This window comes from Giraffa tippelskirchi, chromosome 12 (genome assembly GCF_054371585.1).
Source record: "Giraffa tippelskirchi isolate mGirTip1 chromosome 12, T2T-mGirTip1v1.2.pri, whole genome shotgun sequence".
Classification (NCBI taxonomy): domain Eukaryota; kingdom Metazoa; phylum Chordata; class Mammalia; order Artiodactyla; family Giraffidae; genus Giraffa; species Giraffa tippelskirchi.
The window spans coordinates 40726752-40739699 of NC_137286.1; the positions used below are offsets into that span (position 1 = coordinate 40726752).

At 47.4% G+C, this 12948-nt stretch overlaps 1 protein-coding gene and 1 long non-coding RNA gene across 11 annotated transcripts in view; one reads left to right on the forward strand and one right to left on the reverse strand.

Annotated features, from left to right (window-relative positions):
* ARNT2 (aryl hydrocarbon receptor nuclear translocator 2) overlaps positions 1-12948 on the reverse strand; it is a 174607-nt gene that overhangs the window by 125554 nt on the left and 36105 nt on the right. For 7 of the 10 annotated variants that reach the window (XM_081546731.1, XM_081546733.1, XM_081546729.1 and 4 more), the window contains one exon: positions 8556-8603. In XM_081546731.1, the coding sequence (XP_081402857.1) occupies positions 8556-8603 (48 nt within the window). Of the gene's footprint in view, positions 1-6529; positions 6728-8555; positions 8604-10343; positions 11618-12948 lie in introns of those variants that run through there. The other 3 variants (XM_081546735.1, XM_081546734.1, XM_081546738.1) reach the window with 3 other exon arrangements.
* On the forward strand, positions 6091-9363 carry LOC145528423 (uncharacterized). Its single transcript, XR_014070396.1, has 2 exons — positions 6091-6430; positions 8536-9363. It is a non-coding gene; the product is annotated as an uncharacterized LOC145528423 (long non-coding RNA).

Below are 12948 nucleotides of genomic sequence, written 5' to 3' on the forward strand. Positions count from 1 at the left end.
AAACAGAAGTGATCAGATGCACTGAGAGGCACATGGAAAGGAAAGCCTACGGGAGAGAGTAACAGAGGAGAGGAGGGGGTGGTCCTGGGGGCGACAGGGGCTGAGAGGGTGGGGGAGGAGCTGAGAGGCAGCTGGCCCTGACCTAGCAGCAGGTAAAGGGGGTGCACTATGGGAAGAGCATCAGTGGGATCAAAGAAAGGGCTGGAATTGGGGCAAAGCCTTTGGGCAGGAGCAGACAGGCCCTCAGTTCAGTCTGTGTGCTGTGATCCAGCAGATATTCCTAAAAATGCAGTCCCAGATCTTCCTCTCCATTCCTTCAGGCATGCCCCAAATATACAGGGTAGAGTCCCAGCCCCCTCCCTCCCTGCCTCCTGCTAGTTACCACGGCAACCACCCCAAGGCAGGACTAGGGCATGCCTACTTCTGATCCCATTTCCAAAAGATCCACAGACCAACTTGTTTTGTAAAACATCTGAGGAGACGAGTCTTTGTGAAGTTCTTAAAATGGATCTAAAGCAATTTCATCACCATGCTGATTCAACCCAACTCATGAGAACAGGTGCTTGAAGGAGACATGAGGACAACTGTTTAAAACAGTATCGATTGGCTAGTGCAGAAAACGCTCTACTTCATGAAATGAGACTGAAAGAGTTACCAACAGAAGGTCAAAATGAGGAAGAGCTGCAAGTTACCTAGCAACAAGATCTGATAAACAAGTGAGTATAGCTATTGAATCTATTAAAATATATGTAAAATATGTATATATATGGTTTCATTTTGAATGAAATATGTATATATATGGTTTCATTTTGAAGGATCACAGAGGCAAGAAACAGGAACAATGCCATCTTGTGAAAACAGAAGGAAGTGTCTCCAGGACCAAAGCCACCTCCTTCACAGGGTGCAGAGTGATGGGGATCTGCTTGGAGGAGTTGCACGGGCAGCCTGTGAACTTAGCATCTGAGTTCCGTGGGCCCCACATGCAGCATCGATAAAGCAATGAGCCCCTCTGCATGTAGGCGCCAGGGCCAGGGCTCTGCAGCGGTGACCACTGGGGGACACAGCACAGCATCAGCTGTGACCCCTCTGCTGGGACCAGAGGGCCCACCGCCTGGCCCAGGAACACAGCTGTGGAAGCCAAGGGCGGGGAGGAGGAGCTGTGGCTGCACGCTGCCTCGCGCTTCTCGGTCAACTCAGCGCCCGGGGGGGCCTGCGAAGGATAACCAGAGAGTGGGATCCAAGTCCATCCCACACTGTCTTCAGGAATGTCCTTTGTGGAAGAGGACCCTGGTGCTCAGAGAGGGACTGATTTACCAGGACTTGAACTCGGCTCCCCAACAGAGCGTTGTCTGGTCCCAGAGTCAGAGCTGGAACACCGGGAAGACAGACAGGCAGAGATACCTAAGGCTCGACAGGGAAGAGAAGCCTGGTAGCTTCTACAGACACTGCTTGGGGCTGCTTATGCCTCCAGAAACGATCCCCTTTTCCCCACAAAGCCTGGGGTTATCCAGGACTGTTGGCTTCCCAATGGCTTAGCGGGTAAAGAATCTGCCTGCAGTGCAGGAGATGAGGGTCACTTCACATCCAGGTTAATCTCTGCACGAGAACAGAACGAGCTGGAGTCACTGAACAAGGAGAGAAGGACATCAGAACTGAAGCTGATGACATGAGAGCCAAACAGCTACGAAGAGGTCACTGATCCAGACGGGCCTGATGGCGGAGGACTGTCTCCACTTGATGCAGCATTAATCCCGCAGCTTCTAGCCCTAATCTCAGCCCCAACCCACTGAAACGACAAGACTGTCTGAAGCTATCTCCCCTGGTAATTTGGTTCCTCACAGGCTACACTGTGTATGTGCTACCCAAGTTCTCTGCCAGACTTCTCTGGTTCATAAGAACTAAGGCTGACAAAGCCACTATGGAGAACAGTGTGGAGGTTCCTTAAAAAACTAACAACAGAGCTACTATATGACCCAGTAGTACCACTCCTGGACATGTATCTGGAGAAAACCATAATTCTAAAGGACATATGCACCCTGATGTTCATTGCAACACTATTTACAATAGCCAGGATGTGGAAGCAACCTAAATGTCCATCAACAGAGGAATGGATAAAGAAGATGTGGTACATACATACAATGGAATACTACTCAGCCATAAAAAGGAATGGAACTGTGCTATTTGCAGAGACATGGAGGGACCCAGAGATTGTCATACAGAGTGAAGAGAGTCAGAAAGAGAAAAACAAATATTGTATGTGTTTGCAAAGTCGCTCAGTCGAGTTCGAATCTTTGTGACCCTACGGACTGCAGCCAGCCAGGCTCCTCTGCCCAAGGGGATTCTCCAGGCAAGAATACTGCAGTGGGCTGCCGTGCCCTCCTCCAGTGGATTGTCCCGACCCAGAGATCAAATCCACATCTCCTACATCTCCTGCATTGACAGGCAGGTTCTCTAATACTGCTTATAAGTGAAATCTAGAAAAATGGTAGAGATGAACTTACTTGCAAAGCAGAATTCAAGTCACAGATGCAGAGAACAACCTACCAAATCTGTTTATTACCAAGGGAGGAGGGGAGTGGGATGAACTGGGAAATTGGGATTGACACATATACACTATTGATACTGTGTATAAAATAGGTAACTAATGAGAACCTACTGCATAGCTCAGGGAACTCTACTCAGTGCTCTGTGGTGACTGAAATGGGAAAGAAATCCAAAAAAGAACAGATGGATGTATAGTGACTCACTTTGCTGTACAGCAGAAACTAACACAACATTGTACAGCAACTATATCCAATTAAAAAAAAAGAAAAGAAAAAAAATCACAGTAAAAAAAAAAAAAGGAACGAAGGCTGTCGAGGCAGGGAGAGCGTCTGGAAAGGCTGAGAGTGCTCACTTGAGTCTTTATTCCACAGTGTCAGAAGGCTCAGCTGAAATTTCCTTACTCTAAACAGAGTCCACACGGCCAAGTCAGGGTGTCCCCCACAAAGTGACTGATAAGATGAAGGTAATCCTTGCTCCCTCCTGGCCATCCTCTCTGCATCAGAAGTACTCTGAGCATCCTCCACCTTGAAACAAAACGCCTGGCTCTCTAAGCTAAGATGCACAGATTGAGAATTCTGTGAAATGACAATCTTGTTCTTTTTTCTGCCGGGAAGGAAATAAAGGACACACCCATATTGTATATTTCCCCCTTATCAATGGGGTTATGAGGGTCAGAGCTCTCAATAAAACAGGGTGGTAAATTCAAGCGGAAAGATGAAAATACCATCACAACCCAGAGAGACAGAAAAAAAAAAAAGGCCCACAAGCATAAATACTGCACAAAACCAAGAGGAAAATGTCAAAATGGGTGTGATGAAAAAGGAAAAAATTCTGTGAAAACCTTCCTATCGTGGATATCTTTACTTTTAGGTAATGTTAGATAATCTAGCATTTAATTTAGATAATTTAGTATTTAATTTAAATAAGCATTAATCTAGATAATAATTTAGATAATGTTAGATAATGGTTAGTTTACTGGTGAAACCCTGCAAAATATAAGGACTCCTTATGGACTGATGCAACCGAGTTTGACCATGTCCGAGGGAACAGTTGAAAGTCATATAGATTAAAGGTGGAACTCCAGGAAGGTCGGAGATGGTCCTCAAAAGGTGAAGGGTGAAGGAAGGGGTGGAAGAAAGGCTAATAAAACCTATCCAGGTCTTTTGATTCCAGGTTTGTAGACAGCCCCAAGCACTACAGCTGAATTCAGAGCAACAGGCATGAGAACTCCTTCCAAGACCTTCTGAGTCTTCTGAGAAGGGATGCAGAATGAGTGAGAACTCAGCAAAAAATCAGGGTGATAGCTGCTGCTGCTGCTGCTAAGTCGCTTCAGTCGTGTCCGACTCTGTGCACATAGCAACAAAAATGAAAGGTTTGGGAGTGAGCACTTGGGGGTTCCTAAGATATAAACTCCAAATTTAGAGACTCCCCTGGTGGTCTGGTGGTTGAGAACCCGCCTTCCAATGCAGGGGACTGGGGTTTGAGCCCTGGTCGGGGAACTAAGATTCCACATGCCATGGGGTCAACTAAAGCCCGTGTGACACAATGGGAGAAGCCTGCGCACTATAAGGAAGACCCAGCGTGGCCAAAAAGAACAAAAAAATAAATAAACCCAACACTTAAGAATATCTCTATTTCACATGTCCACGTTTCTGTTTTAATGACCACTATACAATACATGTGGTTCAGAACAAAGAATCTGCCTGCCGATGTAGGAGCCACAGGAAACCCGGGTTCGATCCCTGGGTCGGGAAGATCCCCTGGAGGAGGAAATGCCAACCCACTCTAGTATACTTGCCTGGGAAATCCTATGGACAGAGGAGCCTGGCAGGCTATAGTGCATGGGGTCACAAACAGTCAGACACCACTGAGTGACTGAACAATAAGCTGCTCAATAAACTGTCCCCTCTGGTCTTCGGTTCTTCATCCCCAGTCTACTCCTTGGCCCCTGCAGACCAGCTTCTGCCCCCCAGGCTGCCCTTGACTTTGTGTGTGGGGAAGGGAGCACCCAGGTCAGCAGAGCCCTGTCCTTCATGTCACAGCCCCCGGAGCAGCATCATCTGCATGTGGGAGGGAGGCCTGAGACCTGGGCATGGTAAAGCGAGTCTCAGGGCATTTCTGGCCCTGGCACCGTGTGTGTGTGCCCTTGCATGTGCACAGATGTGTACATGTGTGCAGCAGCTGAGAACCCCTACACAGTTCCTCCAGAACTGGTGAAACAGAAAGTAAAACATCTGTTGACAAATCAGCAAAAATCAGCTGTAAGATGACAACTGCAGAAAGGAGAAGCAAATATAGTCACCAAGCAACAGAGAGAAAACATGCAAAATATTAAGTCTGGAAGCAGCTAGCTCTAGGGGAAGAGTAATATATTTAAGACTCTGAACATTTTTCAAAAAGTTACTATGGGGTTGCCCTGGTGGTACAGTGGTTAAGAATCCGCCTGCCAATACAGGGGATACCAGTTCAATCCCTGGTCTGGGGAGATCCCACGTGCCTCGGAACAACTAAACCCATGCACCACAACTACTGAAGCCTGCATGCCTAGAGCCCACAAGCCCTTCTCTTGTGGTGGTGGCGACAAGAGAAACCACCACAATGAGAAGCCCACGCATCACAACCACAGAGTAGTCCCCGCCGGCTGCAACTAGAGAAAGCCTGCCCACAGCAGTGAACACCCAACACGGCCAAATAAAATAAAGAAATCTTTTAAAAAACTTTTTGCAACCTCTTTTTAAGCCACCATCAGTATTTTTTGGATCAACGCAGGGGATATATATATATAAGGGTTTCCCAGGTGGCGCTAGTGGTAAAGAACCTACCTGCCAACGCAAGAGACAAGAGACATGGGTTCACTCCCTGGGTTGTGAAGATTCCCTGGGGGGAGGAAATGGCAACCCACTCCAGCATTCTTGCCTGGAGAATCCCATGGACAGAGGAGCCTTAAGGGCTATAGCCATGAGGTCGCTGAGTCAGACGTGACTGAAGACACTTAGCATACACACACACATATATATAAATAAATCCTCTTTTATCTATTAAAAAATGCATGTGTGCACATCTGCGTGATCAGGCAGCCAGCCGTAAGCAGCTTAACATCTAAGACCTGCTGTGAGAACATAGGAAGCAAACCTAATTGGCTACAATGTACCTCCTATGTGACTTTGACCATATTTCCCAAATCCAAAATTAAGACACAACGTCTGATGGCAGGTGGGACATTTGAATTTGGGACCACCCTCAAGAGAAGCTGAGAAAGCTGGCTGCACACACATCAGGGTGATGTAAAGAAGTGATAGTTGCGCAGTCATGTCCAAATCTTTGCGACCCTGTGGACTGTAGCCCATCAGGCTCCTCTGTCCATGGGATTCTCCAGGCAAGAATACTGGAGTGGGTTGCTATGCTCTCCTGTAGGGGATCTTCTGGACCGAGGGATCAAACCTGTGTCTCCTATGTCTCGTGCACTGCAGGGGTATCTTTACCGTCTGAGCCACCAGGGTAGCTCAGGGTGACAGAAACCATGGTCTAGCGCACTGTCTGGGTTCTGAGACCACAAACTCTGCTGGCGAGACGCCTGCCTCTCAGCCCCTCTCTCTTCTGACACCTGGCCTGAGGGCTCCCTCGGCTGACTGTGAACACAGAAGCAGGAAACAGAAGCCGCCCCCAAGGCATGCCATGCCTGCCGCTGAGGGAGACAGTGTGCAGCAGTCTCTCTGGTCTGCCTCTGGATGGTGGCCAGTGCAGCTGGCAAAGCGAAGGGAGGGGTGGACTCAGTGATCTCCCCAGCTGGGAGCAGTTCAGATGTCCCCAGCAGCCAATGGGCCCATCAACCCTTCTGCCAACAGACTGAAGCGGCCCCAGGCTCCCACCGGCACCAGCATGTGTTGTAAGCTCGCCCCATCTTTCCCTCTTATTTTTAATGTGCGGGGAGGGGGAAGGATGTGGCTCACAGAAGCCCAGGTTTGAACCCTGACTTATGTACAACCTGACTCAAGGGCAGGCTCAGAGTCTAGAGTTTCTGTTTCTTCCTGGTGGGACCTCAGACAATGAGTTCTCTGTGTCCCTGCACTGTTACTTCATCACTGACACTGATCTTCCATGTCAAACAAATGTCACTCCTCATCTCTCTCTTCCTCCTTCTGTTCTGAGACCCAGGAACCATCGCTTCCTGAGGTCAACACACTATGGAACGTTATCTCCAGGGGAATTCTGATCCAGAGGAATCACAAGGCTCTGTTTCCTCACAAAGGCAGGCTGTACAAGGCTGGCGCAAACCAGGCTGGGGTGACGTGTGCCCTTATTTCCCAGGCCAGCTTCCTTTCAGGAACACAGTGCTCCCTGCTATTCATATGTATCCTAAGAAAGAGGTGGACATCCAAGTTTGGGTTCTGTCTGCACCCAGGGAAAAATAATACATGCTCTTGTTGTTGAAACCTGTGTCTTGATTTGATTAGAAAGGTTATCAGAGATCAAAGAGGGTTCCACCTCCTCGCTCCTGTCTCACCGGAACTGAGTGGAAGATGCAACTCAGAGTTCTTGGGGAGGAAAGTGAATCAAGGTTGAGACTTTCAGTGGAACTGCAGAGTCTGGGGAAGCCCAGGAATAGGAACTAGATGCCTGTTCCTCTTGGGTTTGGGGAAAGGATACTCAATTCACACCTATAATATGGGTAAAAGGAACCTGACCAAAAGTAGCTTCCATGGTAATGAGCAAACTGGGGGAGACCATGGGTACAGAGTTCCATCCAGACATCATTCTTCTAAACATTGTTTTAAAGTTTTTTTTTTTTTTTAATGTGGGCCTTTTTTAAAGCCTTTATTGAATCTGTGCAATATTGCTTTTGTTTTATGTTTTGGTTTTTTGACCACGAGGCATGCAGGATCTTAGCTCCCTGAACAGGGATCGAACCCACACCCCCTGCACTGGAGGCTGAAGTTTTAGCCACTGGACTGCCAGGAAAGTCCTCAAAAACTTTTATAAAATAACCGAGGCTGTCAGTCCAAACTGTGGGCTGTGCATACCAGAGAAAGGTACCCATCACCCTGGGTAGGTTTTCGAATTCATCAGCAACCAAGAATTAGGAATTCTTGGGCAGTGGGAGGGCGGGGAGCGGGGAGGGGAATGTCAAGGCAGGTCCTTCCATAAGTAAATTGATGTAGATGGGAAGTTTGCTAAGATTGATGGAATGATCTTCGCTCTTTTTCTCAACATTGCCAAACTTCCTCCCATAACTTAAAACAAGATAATAATAATAATAAAGAGCCATGGGACTGGCACACCTCACCCTTCATGTAAGTGATGCACCTATCACCATAGCACCCACGGGCTAGCATCCTTCTGGAAGGCAGTCTGCACTCCAGACAGCCCTGCAGAGCCTAGTTAGAGATGCTGTCATGTGGCCAGCGAGTGATGTAGCTCTTAGGAACTTAAGGTCCAGTTTTCTGCATCCAGAACAGGGCCACCCAGGTTTCTTATATTTCTCCTTATTTCCCATGGTAGAAAAAGAGGCTTTATCTTGATTGTTTTTCTAAACTTGAACTCTAGGTCTGTGTTTTAAAAAGGGATCCATTAAAACTGGCAGTCTGTTTAATTTAAAAAGCCAACAGAGTTAATCACTTGTTAATACTTAACTTTTGAAAATCTAGGCTGGGATATGGCAGGTTTTGCTAAGAGTTACCTGTCCCTGAGCCAAATATGAGCACAGAATGAAGGACAAGGCCATCAAGCTACAAGCAATAGCTTTTTTCTTCTTTTCTTTTTAATAGGTTTTAAAACTATTTGTATTGGAGTACAGCCTGATTAACAATGTTGTGAGTTTTAGGTGCACAGTGAAGGGACTCAGCCATACATATACACATACCTATTCTCCTCCCAAACTCCCCTCCCATGCCACATAACAGGCAATGTTTTTTTTTCAATGACGAAAGACATTCAAATCCCTATATGTTCCAACAAGGTGATAAGTGGCTGTTTCGGCTTCTTTAAATCTAGGGAACATAAAGGAAACTCACCTTGAAAACTTGCTGGGACCTTCGCCATCTTCATCATCAAAGTCCATTCTGGAAAAGTCAAGTTCACAAGTGATCGTTTGTTAGAAGTAGAACATTTAACTGGACACATGAGCTGTTGGCTCAGAGGGGGATTGATTTGGTCAGATTGCTCTCCAACAATCCCAGCCCTTGACAGTGCAATAAACAGTATCTCCACACAGTTCTCAAACAGGTTTGGGACAAGAAAAGGCAAAATGAAAGGTCTACGGTAACAGCGTCATTAATCACATGGTTGAGGGCTTCTGTAAAAGTGCTGAAATACTGACTCGACCCTTCAAGAACTCTTTACAGGCTGCCAGTGCTGGAAAAGTCAGCACCCCTTATTTCCCACCATCTTTGGGGACACCTACACCCCTCCACGTCGTGTATCAACACTGGAATTCCTCATTTGACTATCTAGTGGTATATTAACAGATGGAGAACGCTCCAGGGAGCTTGGGAAACAAGAAGCTTTGGAGGCAAAGAAGACATACTGCTGGTTGTGCCATGCCAACTTGGCTGGCCTCGATGAGTCTAAGTGAAAAAGGCATTTAAGGCCATTACCCTATAAACTCTGGGTCCAAGTAAATGGACATAGGAGGAGATACAGTTGTTTGGTGCCTGAGCTAGTCAGAGTGGCTGTCTGCTTATTGAAACTCACCCAAGACATACTCGTATTTCCCACTTTACTGGGTCTCTCCAAACAAATACAGAACAAAAAGTTTTGACTGCTATTTGTTTAACTGATATTCCAAACTCTCCTTCTCAAAAAAAGAAAAACAACAAAGCAGCCCTCTCTAATGTCAATTAATTTTACTCCTTGAAGATGTTAGGGCAGAACAGTTAATTAGTACGAGGTGTACCCAGAGTCTTTGGGAACAAAATAGCAACAGTACAGATGTTTTGACTCTCCCGGACATTCACGGGGAGTGGGCTTCCTTGGGGAAGAAGGTCTCAGGCATTCTGCACTCCCCATCTTGTTCTTAGGGGGCCTGATGGATTGAGTGGGACACAGTTCTTGTGGACTCCAGGCAGAAAGGAATCCAGCCTGCCTGGTGGCCAGGAGCTTGCCACAAGAATGGCGGGTGTGCTCCAGAACCACACTACAGGTGCCATGGCTGCTGGCCTCACGGGGAATGTGACCCCACCCCCAGCTCTCAGGCTGGGGCGCAGAGGGTAGTGGTGATGTGGGGAGGGCTCGGGGCTCACAGGCCAGCTTTTAAGGGAAGAGAGGCCTCTAAAGAGGCAAACTGTACTCTAGAGGCTTTGGGGTTACTTGGGGGACCAAGGGGCTGGGATGACATGGGGCAAAGGAACACTGTCTTTTTTACAATCGTTTGTTTATTTTTATCTTGTTTTATGAACAGTGTGGCCAGAGTTCTGATCTGAGATGACCTGATGGGATTTATGCCCATTTAGAACCCCCAATTTCCAGACATGAGGGCTTGCACTTGGAATAAAGGAACAAAAGGAGTTATATAACTGGGAGAGATGACGGTAATGATAACAAAAATAACTGTGCACAAAGAAGAGGGGAGGCAGGGAATGAAAAATGATAAAAAAGGGAAAATAGAATTAAAACATCCCTGGGAGAGAGAGACAAGGACCCCCCCAACAATGCAGACTGGGTAGCGGGGTACCAGACAGCAGCAGCAGAGTGGTCCACGTTATGGGAAAATGCAGGCAGAATGCACAACTTTCTAAATGAAGTAAAGTCATCAATATGCTGCTTAGCTACAAAGGCCTCGCCCCACCTTTCCTGAAAATTACCTCTGGGAGAAGAAAGCACCAAAAAGCCTGTCGCTGGGCTCCTGCAGCGCTGCAGAACCACACTGCCACCTAGTGTTCATCATGGGTAAGAGCGACTTTGCTGCACACGGAAAGGTTACTTAACGCCCCTGGGCTGTCAAAAACAGCTCAGTTGTTAAGAAAAAGAAATCGCATTTTCAGAATTCCAATGGACTTATGCAAGCATTTAGAAAAACCTCAAGTGGGTGTGAGATGATCAGTTATCTTTAAAATGCTTTTCAGCTCCAGTTGATATGAGTGTGATCATCTGGCTCCTGCAAGATACAGTTTTTCAGTCACCCATCCCTCCTCTGCCTGTAGGATCTTTGGGGTATTGAGGGTGACCCATCGTCCTGATTTTCTCAGAAGGAGGGGATCCATGGGGGTAAAGGACTTCAGTGCTGAAACTGGGGAAGCCCCGGACCAACCAGAACTATTCGTCACCCTCGTTTTCGTAAGGACAGCTCAGTTCTTTACTCCATCCTCAAGCGGCAGATGGGTAGAGAGGAAAGCCTCACGGTAAACGGTCCCAGTCTGGACCACGTTAACCCAGTCAAGCAGAGTGTAAGAGATGGAGTGCCAAGCTCTGGAGGCAGTTTTCTGATGTCTGCTGAAAACTGAGGAAGCAGGACTTCTCTATGAAAATTCAGGGACCACAAATCTGTACCTTTCTACCCATGCAGGTGTGTGATCACATATGAGCTGCGATCACATGTAGGAATTGTGAAACGTATCATGTGGGGGTGAACTCAGGAGAGAAAACAGGACACAAACAACTGTTCAGATCCTCAGGGTAAGTCACTTGACCCCAAAGCAACTCACTCCTCATCAGCCACACAGAAAAGTTGCAACTTCTGAGGACAGAAGGATCATTTGGAAGACTCCTTGCCAAGACTCTGCCTTTGGGTCTTCTGTCACCAATTCAAATGCTCCACTTTAAATACGACTCCAATAGCTTTGTTTATTTCTCCTGCTATAAAAACTCCAACTAAATCATCCTTTGTTTTATGTCTTTTATGTATCTCTATTATACTGCAGCATCTGGATAATAAAGGAGAGAAATCAAAATATGACTTTTAAGTCCTATTGTGTTCACTTTGAAGAATTCGGTACCATCAGTGGATGATGTAAGAGTCCTCCAAAGGTGGGCTGAAAATGCCTTTTGCCTCACTTTCCTGTTCTGAGCATGATTTCTACCCTCAACAAAAAGCCATGAAAGGCACTTTTGAGCTTGCATCTGGTTCAGAGTGAGCAATGTGAATCTGCCTCACAGCGATTGTGTAACAATAATAATAATGCATCATCCACTATGAGTCATCAAAGAATCCACTTTTGCTCTTATGAGAAAAGATGAGGGCAGGTCATGCCCTCTAGGCTGGTTGTAGAGCTCAGCAAAGGAGCAACCCTGGGACAGCTTGAAGCTGCTATTGACAAAAGGTGAAGAAGGAACATGGGTGCCGGCAAATGCCAGATGACAGCATCACTACTGCATAAATCTGAACCAAGCAAAACATGTACTTATGTAATATGCCTTTTATTTCACCACATTCCAGCAGCCATAGGCTTACACTGCAGGGAGACGCCGTTGTACTGGCTGCACATGATTTGGAAATCGTTCCCCTCAATGATGAAGCTTTAGAAGCCCAGCATCTGACTCCAAGGCAGCGGGAAGGGGCTAGGACTCCTGGTCCCCACCACCCTTACCTCCCCTTCCCAACAGGGGCTGACTCTGGAGCGGGCACAACCTAATGACAGCCCACTCCCCTGTCTTTTGAAAAGAACCCAGTGTGCCCTATGGGTGCCCCCCAGCCCCACCCCACCCCCTCACCGGGATCAGGGAGTTCTCTACAAAAATGCAGCCCAGGTGACTGGCTTCTGCTTCCTTCTCCCACACATGTGGAATCACTTTGCAAAGAATCTGAAACTTCTGAACCTTCACCTTGTGTCCCCACTGCCCGCAGAGCACGCAGCTTGCTAAGACGTGTACTGGGGAGACTGTCGGGAGTGGAAGGAACATTCAGGCCAGAGGATCCTCGGCACTGGGCCAGGCATGTGGCCAGGGGAGCCAAACCCGCTAGGGGTCAGTTCTACTTGGCTCTGAAACCCCAGGGCTGGGTAGTTATCCTGGGAATCGGGACAAGTTCCTCCACCAGAATAACCAAGTCAGAATAGGAAGACCTGAGCAGGGAAGAGGAGAGGGAGTAAGGACCTTTCCACCCCCCACAGCCCACCTCTTGGACAGCAAGGAGATCGAGCCAGTCAATCCTAAAGGAAATCAAACCTAAATATTCATTGGAAGGACTGATGCTGAAGCTGAAGCTCCAAGACTTTGGCCTCCTGATGTGAAGAGCCAACTCATTGGAAAAGACCCTGATGCTGGGAAAGATTGAAGGCAGGAGGAGAACGGGGCAACAGAGGATGAGATGGTTGGATGGCATCACCAACTTGATGGACATGTGTGCTAATATGCTAAGTCACATCAGTCATGTCCAACTCTGCAACCCCATGGACTGTAGCCCACCTGGCTCCTCTGTCCATGGGACTTTTCAGGCAAGAATACTGGACATGTTTGGGCAAACTCTGGGAG